Source organism: Chlorocebus sabaeus, chromosome 24, assembly GCF_047675955.1.
Source record: "Chlorocebus sabaeus isolate Y175 chromosome 24, mChlSab1.0.hap1, whole genome shotgun sequence".
NCBI classification, from domain to species: domain Eukaryota; kingdom Metazoa; phylum Chordata; class Mammalia; order Primates; family Cercopithecidae; genus Chlorocebus; species Chlorocebus sabaeus.
This window is the reverse complement of record NC_132927.1, coordinates 37106918-37131691: the sequence shown is the minus strand read 5'-3', so window position 1 is coordinate 37131691 and position 24774 is coordinate 37106918. Positions and strand designations below refer to the sequence as shown.

Below are 24774 nucleotides of genomic sequence, written 5' to 3'. Positions count from 1 at the left end.
GTGAGCTGAGATGACGCCACTGCACTCCAGCCTGGGCAACAGAGTGAGACTTCATCTCAAAAAAATAAATAAATAAAAAATAAGGTCTTTTCTGTTATTATAAATTTTAAATCTACCAGAGATGTCAACATATTAGGGCAATGCAAAAACAAGTTAAATCCTACATCAAATGACATCTTGGTTGACCAGCAACAAAATAAAGCCTGTCTACAAAAAAAGAAAATCTCACCAAGTTTATCATGACAGTAGGTGACCTAGACAGCTGCTTTGTAATATGCTGAAGTAGGCAGATATGAGTAGCTGGGAAGCAGACACAATACAAGGCCACCCTGAAGTAAAGGTTAGGATGATGTCATTAAAATGTTGAATTTTGAGAGGCTGAGGTGGGCAGATCACGAAGTCAGGAGATCGAGATCATGCTGGCTAACACAGTGAAAGCCCGTCTCTACTAAAAAAATACAAAAAATTAGCCGGGTTTGGTGGCGGGCACCTGTAGTCCCAGCTACTTGGGAGGCTGAGGCAGGAGAATGGCACAAACTTGGCAGACGGAGCTTGCAGTGAACCGAGATCGCGCCACTGCACTCCAGCCTGAGTGACAGAGCGAGACTCCGTCTCAAAAAAAAAAAAAGAGTTGAATTTTGAGAAAGAGCAGCAGCAGGCAAACCCAACTGACCTACAGTAATCAAAGAAGCAGAAATGGATTATCCTTTTTGGAATTAAGGATAATTAATTACAAAGGAAAGAGACACAACTGCAAACAACAAAAGACTCTACCCCCACTTCAGCATCAAACCAGAGGGCAATCTTCCATCTGTCTATGCTGTGGAAAAGGGCTTCTGATCCTGCACTGATCTAGATGACACCCGCACATACAGTGTTTCTAGTCTATCGTCTTTAAAAAATAACTATTCATATATTTACTTTAAAAATGTTCATGTAGAAAACTTAAATTTCCATATCATTAGTATAATTTAAAGCTTAGATCTCTTCCACACGACTCATCCAGGATAAACATATGGTTTAATATTCTACATGTTTAATTATATCATGTTCAACTCAGTTGGGTTGCCAGCCCTCCATGTGGCTTAAGGTTAAGTACATTTTTTGAAGGCTTCTTGTTTTTGTCTTCTCGGTGGGCTATTTATGCTGCTAATTATAAGGTTTTCAAGCATTTTTCCGCCTTTGGAATTTTAATTTACTTTAAATGCTTGCCCCTTAGAACATTTCCTAGTGTTATTTTATTTTTGACCGTTTCTAATACAAAATCCTTGATAAAGACATCCAAAAAGAGGGGGAATGGGGAACAGGGAGATAGTGGGGGGCTTCTGAATTGTCCTCTTAAGTTTTGTCATCTAGATGCTGAGGGTGGTCTCTTTGTTAAAAATTTAACTATCTAGACCTTAAGGCCACACAATTAATACTCCCTCTGGAATCGTAGGGCCTCTCTTTGAAAGAGTTGTCCAGTTTTCAGGCCACATTAGGTAATTTCCCGCCCAGGAGCGTGGTTTGGAAAGAATGTCGGTGTTTTCCTTCAGGTATAGGTGCCTGGGGGTCAGGGGGAGAGGGAAAGGCAAGGGGTGGAGTGGTAGGCGGGTGATCGACAGGGATAGAAACGGTGTCTCCTCCTCCCCCTGAATGCGAAATAGCCAATGAGGTGGCTCGGCCGGGCCGGCCCGGCCGCCACTGCCATATAGTATGCAGCAACCGGAGGAGTCACGTTGGGGGAACGGCAGAAAGCAGCTATCCGTTTACACTACTTTGCTCTAGCAGCTATCTTAATGGTGACTGCGTGGCCGGGGGGAAACCTGATCGGCCAGATCCAGCCGAAACCAGGAGGGAGGGAGTGGGCTTTCCGGAGGGGGAGAGGAGGGAGGGAGACGAAGAAGGAGGAGTAAGAGAGGGGGAAAGAAAGAGGAAAAGAGTGCAAGGGAGTGAGGGAGGGAGGAAAATAAACAACAAAAAATGTCCTCTTCCTCCCCCACCGGGCAGATCGCAAGTGCGGCGGACATCAAGCAGGAGAATGGGATGGAAAGCGCCTCGGAAGGGCAGGAGGCGCACCGAGAAGTGGCGGGGGGCGCGGCGGTGGGGCTGAGCCCCCCGGCTCCAGCCCCTTTTCCCCTGGAGCCGGGGGACGCCGCGACCGCTGCCGCCAGGGTGAGCGGAGAGGAAGGGGCAGTGGCGACGGCGGCGGCCGGAGCGGCGGCGGATCAGGTACAACTCCACTCGGAACTTCTGGGCAGGCACCACCACGCTGCCGCCGCCGCGCAGACCCCGCTGGCCTTCTCGCCCGACCACGTCGCCTGCGTGTGCGAGGCACTGCAGCAGGGGGGCAACCTGGACCGCCTGGCCCGGTTCCTGTGGTCCCTGCCCCAGAGCGACCTGCTACGTGGCAACGAGAGCCTGCTGAAGGCGCGGGCGCTCGTGGCCTTCCACCAGGGCATCTACCCCGAGCTCTACAGCATCCTCGAGAGCCACAGCTTCGAGTCGGCCAACCACCCGCTGCTGCAGCAGCTCTGGTACAAGGCACGCTACACCGAGGCCGAGCGAGCCCGCGGCCGGCCGCTAGGAGCCGTGGACAAGTACCGGCTGCGCAGGAAATTCCCCCTGCCCCGCACCATCTGGGACGGCGAGGAGACGGTGTATTGTTTCAAGGAGAAGTCGCGCAACGCGCTCAAGGAGCTCTACAAGCAGAATCGCTACCCTTCGCCCGCCGAGAAGCGGCACCTGGCCAAGATCACCGGCCTCTCCCTCACCCAGGTCAGCAACTGGTTCAAGAACCGCCGGCAGCGCGATCGGAACCCCTCCGAGACCCAGTCCAAAAGGTGAGCGCCAACTTTCCTCCTCCTCCCCCTTCCTCTCCCCCACCCCCTTCCCAGCTTTCTTTTCCTCCAAGTGCTCGCAAACATGGCGCTTACCTTCCCCACCAGCCTGGTCCGGCTGCCCACCTCTCCCCGCCCCCCACCTCGCTCCCTGCCGGCGGAGGTGGGGGGCGGCGGAGGCGAAGGGCGGGGGAACCTCCCTCCTTACCCTCCCCCTCTCCCCCCAGAAGTTTCTGGTCGCCCGCCTAGGTCTCAGTCCCCGCCCCCACCTCGGCTGGTCACTGCTGCCCGGCTTCCCACCCCCATCCAGCTGGCTTTGAAGTTGCCACCCTCTCCCTGCTTCTGGCGGGGCTAAGGAAGCGAGTGTGGATGCCGGCACCGTAGCTCTCCCTGCCGCCCGAGGCCCGCAGAGGTTGCCGGCGCCGGCCGGGGTCTGCACCTCCGCGGGGTCACACCGGGCCTGGCGCGCGCGCACGCTCCCGGATCCCCAGGGTTCAGCCGCCCCCAGTGCCTGCGTTGGAGGTCGCGGTGGTTGCTCTAGAGGGAAGACAGTGTTTTGGGGCTGGCGGCGAAGAAGGGGTCTCGGAACGTCGAGGTTTCATGTGACAGAGTTAATCATTCACCCTGCCCCTGTGGTTCCCTTCGCGGCCGTGGCAACGTGGGGTGCTGGTGCAGCTCGGCTCTGTCATGTTTTGAAACCTGATTCTGAACTCCTTAGGATCGGATTTCAGCGCAGCCGGTGTAGCAGGGCTGAAGGGCTGCTTCCTCCCTCGGCCCCCGAACGCTGCTTGACTCCCTCCCGGTACGGTAGTTACGGGTGGGGGGCAGGCTAGCTTACGGCGGGCGGCAGCAAAGGAGTAGGGGCGCTATTAGTGCCCCTCCTTGTGCTCCCACCCCACTGGGTTTGAGCTTTTTGCCTGGCAAGCTGTTTTCCCCCTCTGGTAGAAAATACCGGATTTTCCACCTCTTTTGTGCGTCCTCCCGAGTCAGACACTTGGTGTGTGCGTCTGTGTGTTTTGTTGGACGAAACAAAGTAAGGAGAAGGTCGCCTAAAGACCTGGTGTCTCCAGCCCCGCGGGGATAGGAGAGAAAGAATCCAAAAGCAGCTCGAAGGTTCTGCTCAGGGAAGCAATCTGGAAGCCGGGGATCCAGCCCGCCTGGGCCAGGTGAAGGTGATCACCCAGCACATTCCAGAGCCGGTCTCAGCCCGCCCTTGCCGCTTCTGGGCCCCTGTGGGGGTCCGACGGCTTGGGCTCCGGCGTTCCTCGCCCAAGGCTGGGAGGGAGGCTCGGTGCCCTGCTTGGCCCTCGCGGTAACCAAAACAAAACCTGCACCGGGATGGGCGTGCGCCTTCCGCAGATATGCGGAAAGGTCAAGAGAAGGCGCTTTGGTTACGCCGAACCACCTGCCCCGCGCCCACTGGAGGCCGCGGGTCCCGCGCTCGGGGACCAACGGAATCCGCAGGGCCGGGGCAGAGGGTGGGAAGGGGGCACCGCGAGCAGGCCAGCTGCCCCGCCGCCTCCGCTCGCGAGCCCGGCACGCTCCCTGGGACTCCCCCACGCCCCACTGCCGGCTCCTCTGTCCCCCCCACCCCATAAACTCCACACCCCCCGCCCCCGGCCCAGTTGCCTGGTTTAGGCCCCTCTCCGGATCTACCTCCCACCCGCACCCCCGGTGAGTCACCCTCGCAGACGGCGACGGCGGCTCAGCCTCAGCTCGTAAATCAAAGCGCTTTCTGCGTTCCTGGCCCCGCAGCCCAAAGCCCGGGTAATCCCCTACCCTCGGCATGAAAGCGAACCGACCGCGGGGCACTGCGGGGATGTCGGATCCTCTGGTGGGCCAAGTCCTGCCGCGCTTCCAAAACGCCTCTGTTCTGCTCTCCTTTGCTCTCCCTCCCAGCCTCAGACCAAATGGGAAACCCCCACCACTACCCACCCCCCAACCCCGATTTGGTATTTCTCCCAAGTCAGAGAGCTGAGGAACAGGGCCCTGCCTGGAACAGAGGGACCAAGGACATTGGGGAAGAGGTCTAATAGTTAAAAGGCCTCTGAGTGACCCACACCCTTTCCCTCCCACCTCACCAGGGCACTGGATGGTGTTTGTTAAATAGGCCCCTTTGGCTTCCTTTGGATTCAAAGGCGACTGCACGTAACTGTTCTTGGGTTGAAAGTGCCTTTTCCTACAACAAGGACAGCCACTTTGTTGAATGAGAGAGTTGTCAGTCTGGTGGAGTAGAAGTTTGGGAGCAGGTGAGAAAACGATCTCTTGTTAACTAACTGACCAAAAAAAAAAAAAGCTGAACACTTCCCACCTCCTGCTCCTTTGGCAGTTTCATTTACCTCCAAGATAACACTAATCTGAATTGGTTTGAGGGGAGGGGAAGGAGTTCCTAAACAGGAAAGACTGACCACCTCATCTAAGGCGTTTTTTTCTATGGTGTCAGTAGCAGCATATGTAACAGTAAGGAATAGCACTTCTGCATTGTAAAATCAAATATACTCTTCTGTAATGCTGAATTTACATCTTCCAGATCTCTGGACTTTCCCTGAATTTATTGTTATTTTAAATGATTGGGATCTGAGAGTTTATCTTCCCAGATTCTCTGGCTGGTCAGAATCTGCTGAAAGGCCCCTTAGTTTAAATAGGACTAGCAGACATCCTGCTGTGCTTTCCTTAAATACTGCCTTTAATGGATTTAGAAGCTGGTTTTCCAAACAAGTGGTACTATGTAGAATGTCATCCCCCTGACCTTCTGAACATCTTGATTTCCCCCTCCATACAGTGAGTCAGATGGCAACCCCAGCACTGAAGATGAATCCAGCAAGGGACATGAGGATTTATCTCCTCACCCACTCTCCAGTTCATCTGATGGCATCACCAACCTCAGCCTTTCCAGTCATATGGAGCCAGTATATATGCAACAAATTGGAAATGCTAAGATATCATTAAGCTCTTCTGGAGTTCTGTTGAATGGAAGCTTGGTACCTGCAAGTACTTCACCTGTCTTCCTTAATGGAAATTCTTTTATTCAGGGACCCAGTGGAGTTATCCTTAATGGATTAAATGTGGGAAATACACAGGCAGTGGCATTGAACCCACCAAAAATGTCATCAAACATTGTGAGCAATGGTGTATCCATGACTGACATACTGGGGTCTACCTCCCAGGATGTGAAGGAATTCAAAGTCCTCCAGAGTTCTGCTAACTCAGCAGCCACCACGTCCTACAGCCCCAGTGTCCCTGTCTCATTCCCAGGCCTGATACCCAGCAATGAGGTGAAAAGAGAAGGCATTCAAACAGTGGCTTCCCAAGATGGGGGTTCTGTAGTGACTTTTACTACACCAGTGCAAATTAACCAGTATGGCATTGTCCAGATCCCCAATTCCGGCGCAAACAGCCAGTTCCTTAATGGGAGCATTGGATTCTCTCCTCTGCAGCTGCCCGCTGTGTCCGTGGCAGCTTCACAAGGTAACAATCTCATTTGGTACCTTAATGCACCAGCAAATGTGTTCATCAGTTGCTGTAAGTGACGCATTTGGTGATAGCTATAATTGATGTTTCTGTTCAGGTACCTTATTAGCTGCCGAAGTTATAGAATAGCCTTGATGTGATTCTCCTCTTTCACAATACCCATGTAATATCCAACTTGCTTTATTCCCTTGCATCATGAGGATGGGCTTTTATTTTACTAACAACTGAATGGAAAAATACAGTTCATAGCAAGTCCTGCCAGTTCTACAATTACAGAAATATGATAAGTCAATCAGTGCTTACAAAATAACTCACTGCTTGGCATTTTAATATTAAAAATTAATAAAATTGATAAGAATACAAAATTAGTCTAGCAGTTGGTAAGAATGCATACACTTTACCTAAGCATTATTTATTTGACCAAAAATGTTTTAGAAGAACAAGCTAAAAAGACTGGATCAATTATGTTTGAATCCTGTTCCTCCTATAATGAAGACTGACAGACCTAAAAGAAAATCAGAGGAATATGACATTGGATTTCTATCGCTCAGCATATATACTCACCCCCTAAATGTGTGGGTTTATTTATGAAGATAATAGTAAGCCTTATTTTATAGGTTTGTGGCTTTACTAACAGCAATCTTCCAGAGAAAGCACTTAAATGAAATTCAGGAAAACTGAGGCTGATATATTAGTTCTTCACTGACTTTAAGCAAGCCTGGATCCTCTATGTCATTTTCTCTTTAAAGAAATAGAAATGGTTAGAATTTGGCAGTGGAGTTTGCATAATCCCTTGAATTCAGGAGTGGTAGATATTAATACATGTTTGCCTTCTTGTAGGCACATCTGAAAATCCAGATTTTTATAAAACCAAAGTGGTAATTGTTGGCTTTAAAGGTCTGCTTCCTATAAGATGGTTTTATGCCCCCCCCAAAAAAAAATCAATTTATGCCCAACTGTCTTGTTACCACAACTATGGTCTATGTCAGCTTATTGAAGGAATTAATGGAAAAATTGTTCTAAATTTCATTCTGTACATTTGCATATCTTTAGGCAAAATGGTAGTAAAACAAGACAGTCCTGCAGCATACTATCAGTTCATCATTGTTCCAAGTTCTGGAAAGAGTTAAGCTAAGTTACTATCAAACATAGGGCAAAAATATGAAAACCACAGGGAAAGCCAAAGTGGTTAGTTTGATAATAATTTAATGTGGATCTAACACCTTTTCTCTCGTTTGGAAAATTTCCAAACAGGTCACATTTTAAAGGCAACAAATTTGAGCAGAAAGAATGTTATGTATGTTGGGGAAGGAGAAAAGCAGAAATACTTTTAATTGTGTAATCTAGAAGAGCACTGCCATAGAAAATTCTTACGAACTAATAGCTAAGTTTTTAAATTGGACATTTAATAGGAATAAGAATAGCATTTTCGGTTAAAATAACTAAGATCAAATGACAAGGCTGTCAATCCTTAAACCGTCTGGGTGAGTTGAAGGATAAGTTTAACCAGATAAGTTTAATCCAGCAAGCAACATCTCTACATGGTAGTTAGGTACTGCAGTTCTCAATGTAGCATTTTGGGCTTTCAGTTTTTTCTCACAGATACTGAGCCATTCTTTAAAATGTCTAGACAAGATAGACTTATCTTTCTACAGTTGGGATTTAGGTGGAAAAGCAGAATATCTACATCTTTTACTCACTTTACAGTCTGAGCAACTAAGATGATGATGATGATGATTACCATCTTTTTTTTTTTTTTTTAGGCAGCGAGTCATTTTGTCAGCCAGGCTGGAGTACAGTGGCGCGATCTTGGCTCACTGCAACCTCTGCCTCCCGGTTTCAAATGATTATCCTGCCTCAACCTCCCCAGTAGCTGGGACTACAGGCGTGCATCACTACGCCTGGCTAATCTTTGTATGTTTAACAGAGACAGGGTTTGGCCATGTTGGCCAGGCTGGTCTTGAACTCCTGTGATCTGCCCACCTCAGCCTCCCAAAGTGCTGGGATTACAGGCATGAGCCACAGCGCCCGGCCTGATTTTTTTCTTATCATTACAAAGTAATGCTTTGTACCTATATAGTTTTTCAGTTGGATTTTTTATCTTAAAATTATTGTTCAATTTTTACTTCAGTTGTAGTTATGCTCAAAAATCAAATTTTAGATCAAATCCTCTTTTATATATGTTATAATTTCTATAAATTCAGAAGTATTTATATTCAGTAGCAGTTGGGGAAAATGTTGCATGTAATTATGCTATTTATGGCTCTATAAAAAGATAACTAATCATTTTGTTCATGCATACATTGGCAAACAATTTCATAAACACACACACACACAACAAACTAAACATCTATTTGAGATGTTTTTTGGCACAAATCAGTTGCCTACAAGAATTTTAGAGGCCAGGCACGGTGGCTCACACCTGTAATCCCAGCACTTTGGGAGGCTGAGGCCGGTGGATCACCTGAGGTCAGGAGTTCGAGACCAGCTTAACTAAATTGTGAAATCCCGTCTCTACTAAAAATACAAAAATTAGCCGAGCACGGTGGCACATGCCTGTAATCCCAGCTACTCGGGATGTTGAGGCAAGAGAATCGCTTGAACCCTGGAGGTAGTGGTTGCAGTGAGCTGAGATCACGCCACTGCACTCCAGCCTGGGCAATAAGAGCAAAACCCTGTATCTAAAAATAAATAAATAAATAAAAAATAAAAATAAGAATTTAAAAGCATACTTAAGTTGAAGTCAGTGCTTTCAAATAAAAGCAGTTTTTTCATATGTGTGGTCTGAAACAGAAATGTATGTTAGGGAATAACTGAAACATACCTAGAAATGTTTTTCTTAACACCAGTATTTCTGTGATTAAACTTTCTAGTTAAATGTTTTAAAAGGGTTCACATACAGTTTTCTTTTTACTTGAAGACATTCCTTTGCATTAAAAATACTTGGAAGACAAACAGCCCTGTGGCACTAATTTATCAATAGAGGTGATAATATAATCACAATATTCTAATACTTCAGGAAGGAAGATGTTTTCAGTGAATTAATTACCTTTAACATTGGGCTGCTCTCTCAAAAAAGTACTTTGCTGAGGCCAAATGTGGTGTCACACGTGTAATTACAACACTTTGGGAGGCTGAGGCAGGAGGATCACTTGAACCCAGGAATTCCAGACCAGCCTGGGCAACATAGTGAGACCTCATCTCTACAGAAAAATTTTTTAAATTGGCCAGGCATGGTGGCTCATGCCTGTAATCCCAGCACTTTGGGAGGCCGAGGTGGGTGGATCACAAGGTCGAGAGTTCGAGAGCAGCCTGACCAACATGGTAAAACCCCGTCTCTACTAAAAAAACAAAAATTAGCCAGGCTTGATGGTGCATGCCTGTAATTCCAGCTATTCGGGAGGCTGAGTCAGGAGAATTGCTTGAACCCAGGAAGCGGAGGTTGCAGTGAGCCAAGATTGCACCTCTGCACTCCAGCCTAGGTGACAGAACGAGACTCCATCTCAAAAAAAAAAAAAAAAAATTTTTTTTAAATTAGCTGGGCATGGTAGTGCGTGCCTGTAGTCCTAGCTACTTGGGAGGCTGAGGTGGGAGGGATTGCTTGGGCCCAGGAGATGGAGGCTGCAGTGAGCCTCGTTCACATAATCCCAGCACTTTGGGAGGCCGAGGCTGGCAGATCACTTGAACTCAGGAGTTTGAGAACAGCCTGGCCAACATGGTGAAACCTGGTCTGTACTACAAATACAAAAATTAGACAGGCATGATGACGTGCGTCTGTAATCCCAGCTACTCAGAGGTTGAGGCAGGAGAATTACCTGGGAGGCAGAGGTTGCAGTGAGAGGAAATTGTGCCACTGCACTCCAGCCTAAGCGACAGAGCAAGACTGTCTCAAAAAAAAAAGTTTACTGAACATCTAATTCAAGATGAGGATAAACGGCCCACCTATCACAAAAGTACCCCGAAATCCACCTTTCCTTCAGTGACCATATTTGAGGTCCTAGATTATTTAATTGCCATAATCTCATGCCTATGTGAGGAATCAGGAAAAAAAGGGTTTTATTTGATGGTAGTAGGGGGTCTAATTCATCTACATTGTCTGAGTGATCTGATTTGAACATCTCAGCTTTCTACTTAACATTTCTTTTTCTACTTCTGGTCTCTATAGACCATTATAGTAAGAGCCTCAAAAGATACAAACCTTTTAGAGAAGCATTAGCTCTGATCCTTTATGTTAATCTGTATTTTAAAAAGCACATTTCATATTACCATTAATTGTTCCCATTATTACAACACTGAAAATTCAGAACTGGCACAACAAAAGGCAAAAAAAGCTTTTGAATGTTTTGTTGACTTGACATTACTTTATGGCTATTTTGGTGAAAGTTTGCAACTTGTCTGTACAGGTTTATATGGTTAAGTTTTAAGCCCCAGGTAACTCATTTTATGTGGTATGTTCTACACTGCCATTTATTTATATTTTATGTCAGTTACTGAGCAGTCAGCCCTGAATGAAGGCATTTCATTTTGCATTTGTGTTTTCTAATTCTAACTGGCAGAGCCAGCAATAACTATCAACTAATTGAGAGATGTCAAGTTACTAGTGATGAAACAGAAACTTGACTGAATCAGAACCTGGAAAAGATTTTTTTTTTTTTTTTTTTTTTTCACACTTGGCTTCTAACTAGTAGTTCTCAATCCCCCTTGGTCATCAGAATTACTTGGGAAGGTGGGTACTCTAGAAGCCAAATCCCCACCATTACTCAATATACCCGTGTAACAATCATGCACACATGCCCCCTGAATCTAATTTTTTTTTTTTTTTAAAGAAAGAGAAATAGGCCGGGCGCTGTGGCTTATGCCTGTAATCCCAGCACTTTGGGAGGCCGAGGTGGGTGGATCACAAGGTCAAAGGATGGGGACTATCCTGGCCAACCTGGTGAAACCCCGTCTCTACTAAAAATACAAAAATTAGCTGGATGTGGTGGCACATGCCTGTAGTCACCGCTACTCGGGAGGCTGAGGCAAGAGAGTCGCTTGAACCCAGGAGGCAGAGGTTGCAATGAGCCAAGATCGCTCCACTGCACTCCAGCCTGGCGACAGAGTGAGACTCCGTCTCAAAAAAAAAAAAAAAAAAAAAGAAAAGAAAAGAAATAATAAGCAACAGAACCTTTAACATGTTCTATCCTCAAGACCATTGGAGGTCATGAGACATAAAAAGTAAAGGTTTGGAAATCACTGTGTTTTCTAAGAAGCTGATGAAAGATGGGGAAACAGGCACACCTGCGACTCAGGAATGCAAGTGGTTTTTTTGGCTGTGTTGTTGTGGTTAAACATAAAATAAAAGATGTCTCTATACAAAAAAATATATATATGTATTTACTTGGGGAGGTAAAAACAGATGTTCTAAGATGTACTAAGTTATACTTTCAAGGAGTAGAGCCTGGGAATCTAGTTTTAAGTGCTCAAGGTAATTCTGAACCAGAATTGGGCTAAATTACTGTATGGAAGTGTTGCTTCTTTATAGAAACTGTAGCTGAGAAAAAACCATGTGTGTGTAACTTTTTTTCTTTCCCTGTCACTTCCATCAATGATAATCAGTACTTTATTTTTTCTAGGTAATATCTCAGTAAGTTCAAGCACTTCAGATGGGAGCACATTTACAAGTGAGTCTGCCACAGTTCAGCAAGGAAAGGTTTTCTTGAGCTCTCTTGCTCCCAGTGCAGTGGTATACACGGTTCCTAATACAAGCCAGACTATAGGATCTGTGAAACAGGAAGGCTTGGAGAGGAGCCTGGTATTTTCTCAGTTGATGCCTGTCAATCAGAATGCACAAGTAAATGCAAACCTGTCTTCTGAAAACATCTCGGGGAGTGGCCTCCATCCACTGGCCTCCTCATTAGTTAATGTATCTCCAACTCACAATTTTTCTCTCAGTCCCCCTACACTACTAAATCCCACTGAGCTAAACCATGACATTGCCGATAGCCAACCAATGTCTGCACCGGTGGCAAGCAAATCTACTGTGACATCTGTCAGCAACACTAACTATGCAACTCTTCAGAACTGCTCCCTTATTACTGGTCAAGACCTATTATCAGTCCCTATGACTCAGGCTGCCCTTGAGGAAATAGTTCCTACAGCTGAAGATCAGGTAGGTCACCCCTCCCCAGCAGTACATCAGGATTTTGTCCAAGAACATCGTTTGGTTCTGCAATCGGTAGCTAACATGAAAGAGAATTTCTTACCAAATTCTGAGAGCAAAGCAACAAGTAGCTTAATGATGCTGGACTCTAAATCCAAGTATGTCTTAGATGGCATGGTTGATACTGTCTGTGAAGACCTGGAAACAGACAAAAAAGAACTTGCCAAGCTCCAGACTGTCCAGCTGGATGAAGATATGCAAGACTTATAAACTCTATTTCCTCCTCACCTCTTTTTGACATCAGCGGCAAATCTTTTCATGAAGCCCCAAGGACACAAAACTTTTTCCCATTTAAGGAAAACACTCTAGTTTTGCAAGTATATGCATACAAGAGACTTTAGATTGATCTGCATGAAGATCACAGTTAAGTATACAGAAGTAGAACTGCATTATTGCAGCCTTTTTGTTCACTTATAAATGTTCTCTTTTAAATAGATGGAGACAAAGGAACAAGGTGAAATGTGTCAAGTCAAAGTGAATCATTAGTTGACTCTATTCTAAGGTCAAAATGGAACTTGATAGTTTTTTAAATTAAAAAATGTGTACACCTAACATAGAAAATTAAAGATAGCTGCAGACCATTAGAAATAATACAATTGTTTTTGTTTACTTTTACTCCATGGGCATTGAAAAGGTTAAGAAACATAAATGGTACATATTTTTAAAGTTGAGTAGCATGCAGAAATATATGCACACACACCTCTTTTTCAGCATTTTTTGAGAAAGTCTTGGGTTAAGTCTCAACACATTTCCAAATGTGATTTCTAATAGCTCAGTGTGGCTGAGAAAGTGCGGAACTCCACTAAAAACTCTGAAACTTCAGTATGAATGTAAATATATCAGTTCTGTAAGCAGGATTTGAGTAATTACAGTGAATTTTATTTATACTATATATGTTTCTCTTCAGGCGCTATGAACTGAAAAATATGTTTTCTTACTGTTTAATTTATTTTTATTGTTTGAACAGGAAGTGAACATAGTTGTTTCCAACAAAGTTTTACTTTTTGTAGGATTTTAAAAATAATGATTTTTACCAGGAATCTATTAAGGTCAATATTAATAACACTGAAACAGGAAATCTAACTCCCAATATTGGAATTTTGGTACTTTTTTTCACATCCTTGTTCTTTAATTAGCAACTCTGATTCATTTAAATATGTTTTTTATAGAATTCTATGTGCCTTTTTACCTTGTGGCCTTTTTATTAGTAGTAAGGTACAGAAGTGTCAACAGAAGCACTGATGGTTCTTTTCTACTATCTAACAGGGTTAATTTCACCACAAAATTGCTTTAAATCTGAAGAACTTAAGTTTCACTAAATATTATATATGGTATTTATCACACAAATGGATAAACAACTAATTATTGTTGATGCTTTACAAGGAAAATAAATACCATGTAAAATTGATTATACAGGCTGTGAAAAGCATTTTAAAGGAAAGAAAATACGTAAATTCTATCGAGCAAGACTGTACTGTTGAAACGTGGTTCCAAAGGTTTTGGATCAGTGGCTACACTCTGACACATGGCTGTTGTTTTGGATCAGTGGCTACACTCTGACACATGGCTGTTGTTTTGGATCAGTGGCTACACTCTGACACATGGCTGTTGTTTCGGATCAGTGGCTACACTCTGACACATGGCTGTTGTTTTGGATCAGTGGCTACACTCTGACACATGGCTGTTGTTTTGGATCAGTGGCTACACTCTGACACATGGCTGTTGTTTTGGATCAGTGGCTACACTCTGACACATGGCTGTTGTTTTGGATCAGTGGCTACACTCTGACACATGGCTGTTGTTTTGGATCAGTGGCTACACTCTGACACATGGCTGTTGTTTTGGATCAGTGGCTACACTCTGACACATGGCTGTTGTTTTGGATCAGTGGCTACACTCTGACACATGGCTGTTGTTTTGGATCAGTGGCTACACTCTGACACATGGCTGTTGTTTTGGATCAGTGGCTACACTCTGACACATGGCTGTTGTTTTGGATCAGTGGCTACACTCTGACACATGGCTGTTGTTTTGGATCAGTGGCTACACTCTGACACATGGCTGTTGTTTTGGATCAGTGGCTACACTCTGACACATGGCTGTTGTTTTGGATCGGTGGCTACACTCTGACACATGGCTGTTGTTTTGGATCGGTGGCTACACTCTGACATAATGGCTGTTGTTTGCACTATATTATCGTGTCTTCTTTAAAAGTCAATATTTTGGGTTTCTGTAAGAAGCTTGTTTACTAATGTTGTAAGCCGTGGCTATAGTTTTATCAAGACTCTGAACACAAGATGTAACAATGCAAATAAATGTATGTAGTGAGTAAAGTTACTCTCCAGTCTCTGAAAAGCAAAAAAAAGTGAAAAAATAATTTCTTCAGATATAACTTAAAGTTGTTGAACATAAAGATGTTAGATATTAGCACATCCTGCTTTTTTAGTTTTTAGTTTTTAGTTTACTTTATTTTTGGGGGGAGGACAGAGTCTCGTTCTGTCGCCCAGGCTGGAGTGCAGTGGTGTGATCTCGGCTCACTGCAAGCTCCGCCTCCCGGGTTCACGCCATTCTCCCGCCTCAGCCTCCTGAGTAGCTGGGACTACAGGCGCCCGCCACCACGCCCGGCTAATTTTTTGTATTTTTAGTAGAGACGGGGTTTCGTGTTAGCCACGATGGTCTCGATCTCCTGACTTCATGATCCACCCGCTTCGGCCTCCCAAAGTGCTGGCATTACAGGCGTGAGCTGCCAAACCTGGCTACATCTTGCTTTTTTTAATGATCGGAACAAAGGGCCCACTCTAGTTCTCTACATGTCAATCAATCAAGCATGTTGAATAAGGGACATAGAGGATTTAACTTTTGTTATCATAAATGAAACTTGCAGGCATATATGAAGAACCCTATGAAGAATTCCTCTCCCATCATTTTTTATAGAATTGATGAATGTTCCTAAACTGCTGAAGGTAGATGTTTTTTGTTTTGTTTTACAAAGTCAGGTGTTTTAGAGTTCGTTTCCACTCTACTACAACTTATAGAGCTTGTTTTTCCTTTGGGTGTGTGCTGATCCTGTTACTGAGATTAATTACATGGCTCTGTAGTGTAGTTTACATAAAAATGATGTTTTCCACTTGATTGCTGCAGATATCAAGAGTTTGTTATTTTCAAATACCCATCCAATAAGAGAGATGGGAAAGTTTTTAAAGTTATATATGCTACATATATATAACTGGAAATGTTTTATATGTTTTCCGAAAATATAATAAGCCTCTCTTTTATTCAGCGTTCTTCCTCTTTTCTCCCTTATGAAAAAGAAAAGATAGCACAAAACTTAAGACTTACCTAGGAAACCCATTCATACTCCCACCATGATGTAATTATAACCCTACAATTACTTCAGGTAGCTACACAATATACCAGGTAAGAATCAATGCACATTGTAAAGAACTTATTGTTCTTTTCTATTCTTTCAGTAGAATAAGGGCCAGTTGGTATGTAGCCCATGTATATGTGAATGGAGTAAGATAAACCCCACGATCTCCTTGCACAGAATTGCAAATGTCTTTTGCCACCAAGGGCCAGACCCAGAACCCTTGGAGTTCATGTGGCAGAATTTCACTCTTACATAAACCAATGCTTGAAGATGCTGCAGATGACCCTCTAATGATCCCTGAAGATCAAAATAGGGGTAAATGACTCCCTGCAAAACCCAACCCATGCTGCTGGCTGTGGGATTTTTGGTGTAAGCCTATCTATGCACTCTATCAGCCAGAGTTTGGCATTTAGCTCTTAGTTAAATCTAGTAAAGGACAGTCTATTGTTTAAAGAGAAGGTGCATTTGTTCCTCAATCAAGCAAGAGCACCTGTGTTGTACTGCTTTATATCTCATGTATATTTATAGTAATGAAAATACTTTTTAAATTGTACACGTTTCAGTGCCTTTCTTGTGTTACGAAAGGCAGGTAGATACTATAGCCATAGGTAAAAATCCATAGTTAAATTGCACACTGACCTTAAATCTCTCTGTGTATGCCCTTGTATCTTGCATGTTAAAAGTTGGATTATTGGGCATGTGTGGCAGCCTGCCCTGCTACATGCTAGACAAGTGTGCATTAGTTCATAGCCACAGGTTCTTCATTCTTTAAAATGTTTTGAACAGATCATCTCATAATAAAAATAATTCAGGAAAACTATGGGGAAAATAATTACATTTCACAAAAGATATTTTAAACTCTTTGTAAAACTTAGATAATAGAGCCTAGCAGTTACTTTGTATCTAATTGATACATTTCATGTTAATTTATCATCATACATTTTATTAATCAAAATTATATAGCATGTGACTTTTGGCTTTCAGGGTTCTCAAAAATATTCTTTTGTTGCATGTACTGTATGTTTAGAGGCAACCAATTATATACTCAATATGGTTTTACTGTGCCTTACACAAAGAGAAACTCTATACAGAATGTATATCATAGGGTGGGGTAACAGAGTCTTTACTGCACTGTTAGGTGATGGCACACAGAGCATGTCCCAGAACATTTCTGTGCTTAATTACCCAACCAAAGAGATCTAAAGTATGTATGTTGTACTGTAATGGGGGTTTATGCCTGGACAATTAAGTGTTTATTTGTTTTCTGAAATGATGTGAACTTATTTTTCTAAACACTATGCTGAATAAACTTTATATTTATACATACCTTGCATTGAAAATTATTTGGGGAATATTGTGGTGTTTTTTGTTTTTTGATTTTTTTTTTGAGAGGGAGTTTCACTCTTGTTGCCCAGGCTGGACTGCAATGGCAACCGCAACCTCCACCTCCCAGGTTCAAACGATTCTCCTGACTCAGTTTCCCTAGTAGCTGGGATTATAGGCATGTGCCACCACACCCGGCTAATTTTTTGTAGTTTTAGTAGAGATGGGGTTTCTCCATGTTGGTCAGGCTGGTCTCGAACTCCCGACCTCAGGTAATCTGCCTGCCTCAGCCTCCCAAAGTGCTGGGATTACAGGTGTGAGCCACTGCGCCCAGCAATACTGTGTTTTTTTAAACATGAATGACTCATCTTACTAGAAAAGAAACAAGAAATAATGTTGGTTTTATTTATCCCTGGAAAAGGGAAGAAGAGGAAGGGAAAACACAAACATTCCAAAATCTGACAAATGGTTATAAGGCCAATTGGAGTGATTTTGGAAAAATAACCTTCATTGGTCTTTGTGCATAATTATGCAATTAAGTGTACTACATAGAAGGAAATTATTAGATTGCATCCTCCTTAAAAGGAAGAAGTGTACCTTCCCCTTCCCAGCTTTTTTTTTTTTTTTTGTCCCGAGAAATGAACGTGATGTTTGGCACACAGCAGTCACACTGTAGGGTTTAATGGAATTAAATTAAAGGGTCCAAAGACCTCCTATTTTCAACCTTATTGAAAGAACTCAATATCACCCATCCCTAGGGCACTGCCATTAGCCAAAGTCTGGTACCATCACAGTTGGTTCCACCAGTAGTTTCACTGAAAGTAACAAGTAGAACTTCATTGCTGCTGACTATATATAAAATTTGGCCTTGGTACAGTTTGGTCCTAATTTTAAAATTATATAACCTGGTTTTCTATGCTTCTACACTGAAAAGAAGGGGAGGTTAATAAAATAGATCGGAAACCAACTGTACAATTCTGTAAAACTAGTTAAAGTCATCAAATTAATTTCAGATACTGTGTCTAGGCTTTTATATTCTTGTTATTCTGCTCGTTTAACAATTTTATATGTAAGTAAACCAGTTAACATGAACAGTGTTTCAGTCAATGAATTTAGGGTCACAATCATGAAGTGGTTACATTTTAGAACATTAACCAAATATTTTTTAAAATTTGACAAGATCATTGCTCTACTTAAAACATCTGTGGCTCCTCAGAAACTAGCAAATTAAATGAAAACCCTCAGTGGAAATTCAAAGCCTTCAGCTATACGGTTCCATCCCACTTGTTCACTTGCCCTTAAGAAACAATAAATGGGCCAAGTACAGTGACTTAGGCCTGTAATCTCAGTACTTTGGGAGGAAGAGGCAGAAAGAGGCGGAAGGATCACTTGAGCAAAATCCTGTATCAAAAAAAAAGAAGCAATAAATGAAAATTTACCTTTGCATATCACCATTTCTAATACAGTAGATAGTAAAGAATAAACAAGACACATTCAGATAATGGTCAGTGTTATAAAGTTGACAACAAGGAGTAATGAAATTGCTAATATGAAATGTTAGAATGGGAGACATACATTAGATTGTTCAAGGAAGTTCTCTGAGGAAGTAACATTTCAGCAGAGGTAATTGAGTAAGAAGAGGAAGCCAGCCAGCAAGACCTAGACAAGAGCATTCCAGACATAGGGAACAGCAGGTACAAAGGCCCTGAGGGAGGGACAGTGTCTGGATTACAGCACTAACTCCAGGGGTCATGCGATAAATCTAGCCAGAGAGGTGGGCAAGGGCAGATCACAGGTAGAGCTTTATTGGTCTCAAATGGTTTGAGTCTGAGAAGCCACTCATGGCTTCTAAGCAAGGAGTAATATAACATGATTTACACTTTAAAATGTCGCCATGGCTAATCTGGAGAATGGAGTTGCAGGAGGCAGGAGAGCCAGAACTAGGAAACTATTGCCATGTTGCCCTGAGCTGTCAGACAGGAGATATTTCAGGAGCTCTTGAACAGCACCTAGGGCAGTTTGCCCTCCAACTGTCTCCAGAATTTTGTGCTCTCCAAGTCTTATGTCTATTCTGTTGCCTGCTGTTAGCCAAAGTCACTTACTGCTACTGAGGATGATTGTCACAGCCTGAACCTGTCCCCTGGTAGATCCAGCTCCCTAACAGATATTTTCAAAATGTCCCAGTCCACCTAAGATTCTACATGTGGAAAATTAAACTCTCCCTAAGCCTGCCCCGACTCTGTTGCTCATTTCAGCAACATTTATTCACCCAGATGGCCAGACAAAAAATCTGGGATTCACTCTGGAGTCTTGTCTCCCTTTCTTCTCCCCACCTTTATCAGATCACAAGTCTATCCAAGTCTGCTCTTTTACTGTCTCTTGATTCAGTTTCTTCTTCTCCATTACTAAGGTTACTCCTACAATTTAGGCACTTATTTCTCTACTGAATTATTGCAACTGCTCCCTACCTGGTATCCTAGTGTCTGGTCCTCATTTTGGCCACATTACAACTACATCCAAATGGAACTTTCAGAATTTAAGGCATAACCCAGCCTTGTTTTCCACTTTAAAACCTTCCATGGCTCTTCATTGCCTATGAAGTACCGTTTAAACCCTTTACCATACGAAGTCTCCAAGATCCAGGCCCTGCCTCTCTGCCTACTCACATCTCTAGCCACATAAACTGTTCCCCAAAGGAACCAGATTCTTTCATAACGACCCAATCCCCAAGACTCACTCAATGTCACATCTTCAGGAAGCCTTGTCTTACTCTCACAAGTAGAATTGTGCATAGCCCATTCTGTGATTAGACAGGGATTTATACCTTCCTTTAGTGCGGCACTAATGTACATATCACTGTAAGTATATGTTTGCCTCTTTATATGTTCATCTTGTTCATCAAACTAAATTTCTCCAGCATTTAGTATTATGCATGGGGCATAGTAGGCACTTAAAAATTATTTGTTGAATGAATAGTGATAGTAACAGTCATCCATACCTTTAAATCATTTCATTGCTATGGATTAGGGAACTATAGTGCTAAACTGGTTAAAGTATTATCCCTATGTAGAGCACAAAAATAAATCAATACATTTTGGGGTAGACCCTGAGAGTGGTTCCTCAAATCTTTTAACATTAGTGAATGGTCTTTATGGTAATTATTTTCATTACTATTCCAAGGTTTTTCCGCTTAACATGCAAGTTTAAAGCTGTGTTCCAGATGACAGAGGTTGGCTAAAGATTGACAGACAAATGGGGCATTAACAAAAATGTACTCACTAAGCTTTTCTTTTTTCTTTTTGAGACTTTTTTAAATCAATGTTTCAAAATACCAGTGATGTGCAGAAAACCTATTTATACTTACGTATAGATAAACTTTCTAAAAATATTTTCTCTGTGGGTATATCCACATTATTTGCATTTGAGCTAAGCAAATATCTAAAGAGTCTATGAGGAATAGTAAATGAAATATAGAGATAGGCATCAAGAAACCTGGATTCTAATTAGCCTTGAGATTTAGGAAATACCAGTTCACCTCTCTGGGCCCTGTATTTCTTTCTGCGAAATGGGTATGTTAGACATGATTATAAAAGAAAAAAATGGATTAATAAAATTCATTTACCCCTGCAGAGTTAAGTTCAAATCAGTTACAGAGGGGAAGTACATGGTGACCTGCTAAGAGCTGCAAATGCAAGATAAAATAATTGGGATGGGGTCAACAACCTGTGACCCACCAGGATTATTTAGAGGTGTACAGCCAGGTGAGGCAGGTCCGGTTCTATACTTGTCCACCTCCTTCATCTGTATCCACTTTGCCCCCTAAGGGGTCTGTCATTTCCTCAGGCATTGGCCTACCTCCTCAAGTGCCTTAAGTGGTCTCCCTGGTGTTGATGGTTAACAATTTAAGATATGATTATTCCAACCCTCCACCCAGAGTAATTTCCTTTTTTTTTTTTTTTTTTTTTTTTGAGACGGAGTCTCACTCTTTCACCCAGGCTGGAGTGAAGTGGCACAATCTCGGCTCACTGCAACCTCCGCCCCCAGGTTCAAGCGATTCTCCGGCCTCAGCCTCCTGAATAGCTGGGATTACAGGCACTCACCACCACGCCCTGCTAATTTTTGTATTTTAAGTAGAGACGGTGTTTTGCCATGTTGGCCAGGCTGGTCTCGAACTCCTGACCTCAGGTGATCCATCCTCCTCGCCTCCCAAAGTTCTAGGATTACAGGATTATAGCATCCAGCTATAATTTACATTTTAAGGAAGGCTTTTAAAGACATACACAACAGGAACCAAGCTGTAATAATGGCTGATAAACTGTAGATTAGTAAAATTGAGCATTTTTCCCTATTTGTAAGTGCAGCAGGGTGTGTGTGTGTGTGTGTGTGTACTTGGGGGATTGGGAGAGAAGGATGGATAAGGGAAGAGGCAGAGAGACTGTCACCCTTTATCCGTTTCCTCTTTTGTGTGCTCCACTTCCCTATAGGGTATCAAGGCCCAGGCAGTGAAATCTAAGCTGTTGGAGCCTCTGAAAGCAATTAACCGTGTAGTTTCCCCCACACCTATCTTATCCAAAGCCTAGGAAAATTCCCTTCCAGAGATTTCCTGTGTTGAAAAGATAAGTCATTAGCTATAATGAAACCATAAAATCTAGCCACTAGCCATAGAAAGACAAGAGTTGTTTGGTTGCTGGTTTTTTGGTGTTTGTTGTTTAAGATGTGAATTACTTAGGAGATGTGCCAAAGGAAAACCAAAAATATATTTTGTTAAAAATTAGGGAACATAATGAATTTGGTATTCACTTTATTTATTTAATAAGTACATTCTTGCTTGTGTTCTTTATCAAATCGATGACCTTAGATAGCTTAGTATGAGTGTATATTACCCGTTACTCAGCAAATTAATTTTATTAACACTACATAGGAAGGAGGATGGATTCAATCCTATCCCTACATGAATAATCATCAAGTGTCTTAATCTTAAAAGATGTTGGAGGGCCAGGCGCAGTGGCTTATGCTTGTAATCCCAGCACTTTGGGAGGCCAAGGCAGGTGGATTACCTAAGGTCAGGAATTCGAGATCAGCATGGCGAAACCTTGGCTCTACTAAAAATACAAAAATTAGCCAGGTGTGGTGGTGGACACCTGTAATCCCAGCTACTGGGGAGGCTGAGGCAGGAGAATGGCTTGAACCCAGGAGGCGGAGGTTGCAGTGGGCCGAGATCACGCCACTTCACTCCAGCCTGGGCGACAGAGTGAGAGACTCTGTCTCAAAAAAAAAAAAAAAAAGAAAGAAAAGAAAAGAAAAAGATGTTGGAGCATTCTATCCCAATTACACAAATAGATTTTCCTAAATCTCTTCAATAAACACACAACAGATTTTTTTTTTTTTTTTTTTTTTTTTTTTTTTTTTTTTTGGAGACACAGTCTCACTCCGTCACCCAGGCTGGAGTGCAATGGCACAATCCCAGCTCACTACAACTTTCGCCTCCTGGGTTCAAGTGATTCTCCTGCCTCAGCCTCCCAAGAAGCTGGGACTACAGGCATGTGCCACCATGCCCAGCTATTTCTGTATATTCAGTAGAGATGGGGTTTCACCATGTTAGCCAGGTTCATCTTGAACTCCTTACCTCAGGTGATCTGCCCACCTCAGTCTCCCAAAGTGCTGGGATTACAGGCATGTGCCACCATGCCTGGCCAATACACACTAGATTTAAGAATATATGTAATCTCACCTAATAAGAGCTTTTACTTCTATTCTCATTATAGTCATTCTCTGATATCTTAACAAACACACACCTGACTTTCTAAGAATGAGCACAGATATTTTTATATACAGTAGCAAACTGGCAGTGTTGTAATACTGAGTTTTCAGTATTATAGTGAAACCATGTTAATAAGGAATTTGTGTCATTTCAAGGAGGGATGAATTAGGCTAAAATTTATCTTTAGCTATTTTATTTGAAATGGTACATATTAATAATACAAATTAAATGTATAGATAATATCATGTCCATATGTAAAGTATCTAGGGTGGGGATACTTTATCAAATGTCTTAAATCCCCTGGAAACCCTCTCAAATACAGTAGCCATTGATTGCTAAATATAGAGTATTTCTCTCTGTTTATCATGCAGATCCATGAATATACATATATATACATTTAAAATGAGATGGATATTTAAAACAAACAGAAATCTTAGAGCTAATGAATTCAGTGAATGAAATAAAAATACAGCCAAGGGCTTCAGCATCAGACTAGAACAAGCAGAAGAAAGAATTTCTGGACTTGAAGACAGCTCTTTTGAAATAAAAAAAAAAGGAAGGAAGAAAAAAGGAAGGACAGCAGGAAGGAAAGAAGGAAGGAAGGAAGGAGGAAGGGAGGGAGGGAGGGAAGGAAGGAGGGAAGGAAGGAAGGAGGGAGGGAGGGAGGTTTGGAAGGAGGGAAGGAAGGAAAGAGGGAAGGAAAGGGGGAAGGAAGGGAGGGAGGGAAGGAGGCAGGAAAAAAATGAAGAAAGTCTACTGCATTTATGGGACACCGTTAAGCAAACAAATACTCATCTTATGGACATTCCAGAAGGAGAAGAGAAGGGAAAGGTGAGGAAGATATATTTAATGAAATAATAGCAGAAAATCTCCCAGGTCTAGGGAGAGAGATGGATATTCAGGTTGAGGGAGTGCAAAGAATCCCAAATAGATTCAACCCGAACAAGTTCTCTCTGAGGCAAATTATAATCAAATTGTCACAAGTCAAAGACAACAAAAGAATTTTAAAATCAGCAAGACAAAAGTATTAAGTCACATATAAGGGAAATCCCATTAGATTAACAATGAATTTCTCTGCAGAAATCTTTTTTCTTTTCTTTTGTGTGTGTGTGTGTGTGTGTGTGTGTGTGTGACAGAATCTCATTCTGTTGCCCAGGCTGGAGCACAATGGCACAATCTTGGCTCACTGCAACCTCCACCTCCTGGGTTCGAGCGATTCTCCCACCTCAACTTCCCAAGTAGCTGGGTTCACGGGCTCCCACCACCATGCCTGGATAATTTTTGTATTTTTTAGTAGAGATGGGATTTCACCATGTTGGCCAGGCTGGTCTCAAACTCCTGACAGGTGATCTGCCCACCTCGGTCTCCCAAAGTGCTGGGATTACAGGTATGAGCCACTGTGCCTGGCCAGAAATCTTACAGGCTAAAAGAGAATGGAATGATATATTCAAAGTACTCAAAGAAAAAACTGCCAACCAAGAATAGTATACTAAGCAAAGCTATCCTTCAGCAATGAAGGAGAAATAAAAGCTTTCACAGATAAGGAAAAATTGAGGGAATTCATTACCAGTAGACTGCCCTTACAAGAAATGCTCAAGGGAGCCTTACATCTGGAAATGAAAAGAGGACAATCACCACCATGAAAACATGCAAAACTATAAAACTCACTTATAGAGCTAATACGCAAAGGAGAAAAAAAATGTATTACTACAGAAAACCACCCAACTGAACAAGTAAATAATAAAATATAAAGAAAGAAATAAAGAACATATAAAACAATCAGAAAACAATCAAATGACAAGAATAAGTCTTCACCTATTGATAGTAA

General features: G+C 42.7%; 1 protein-coding gene across 2 annotated transcripts; it reads left to right on the top strand.

Moving 5' to 3' along the window:
• The first annotated feature begins 1685 nt into the window (after positions 1–1685).
• On the top strand, positions 1686–17189 carry SIX4 (SIX homeobox 4). Of its 2 annotated transcripts, XM_007986888.3 has the most exons (4): positions 1686–1781; positions 1990–2822; positions 5602–6287; positions 11906–17189. In XM_007986888.3, exons 1-4 carry the CDS (start codon positions 1779–1781, stop codon positions 12700–12702), a joined length of 2319 nt encoding a protein of 772 aa, XP_007985079.1. In that variant the 5' UTR covers positions 1686–1778; the 3' UTR covers positions 12703–17189. The 2 variants fall into 2 exon arrangements, with proteins under 2 accessions (XP_007985079.1, XP_007985078.1); XM_007986887.3 differs by lacking the exon at positions 1686–1781 and having other exon boundaries at positions 1802–2822.
• The last annotated feature ends 7585 nt before the right edge of the window (positions 17190–24774 follow it).

What these genes read in the sequence shown, in the direction of transcription:
- SIX4 (XM_007986887.3), top strand. Translation starts at nt 1,963, where the DNA reads ATGTCCTCTTCCTCCCCCACCGGGCAGATCGCAAGTGCGGCGGACATC. An exon ending in TCCGAGACCCAGTCCAAAAG is followed by an intron (nt 2,823 to 5,601) that starts GTGAGCGCCAAC and finishes CCCTCCATACAG; the next exon opens with TGAGTCAGATGGCAACCCCA. An exon ending in GTCCGTGGCAGCTTCACAAG is followed by an intron (nt 6,288 to 11,905) that starts GTAACAATCTCA and finishes TATTTTTTCTAG; the next exon opens with GTAATATCTCAGTAAGTTCA.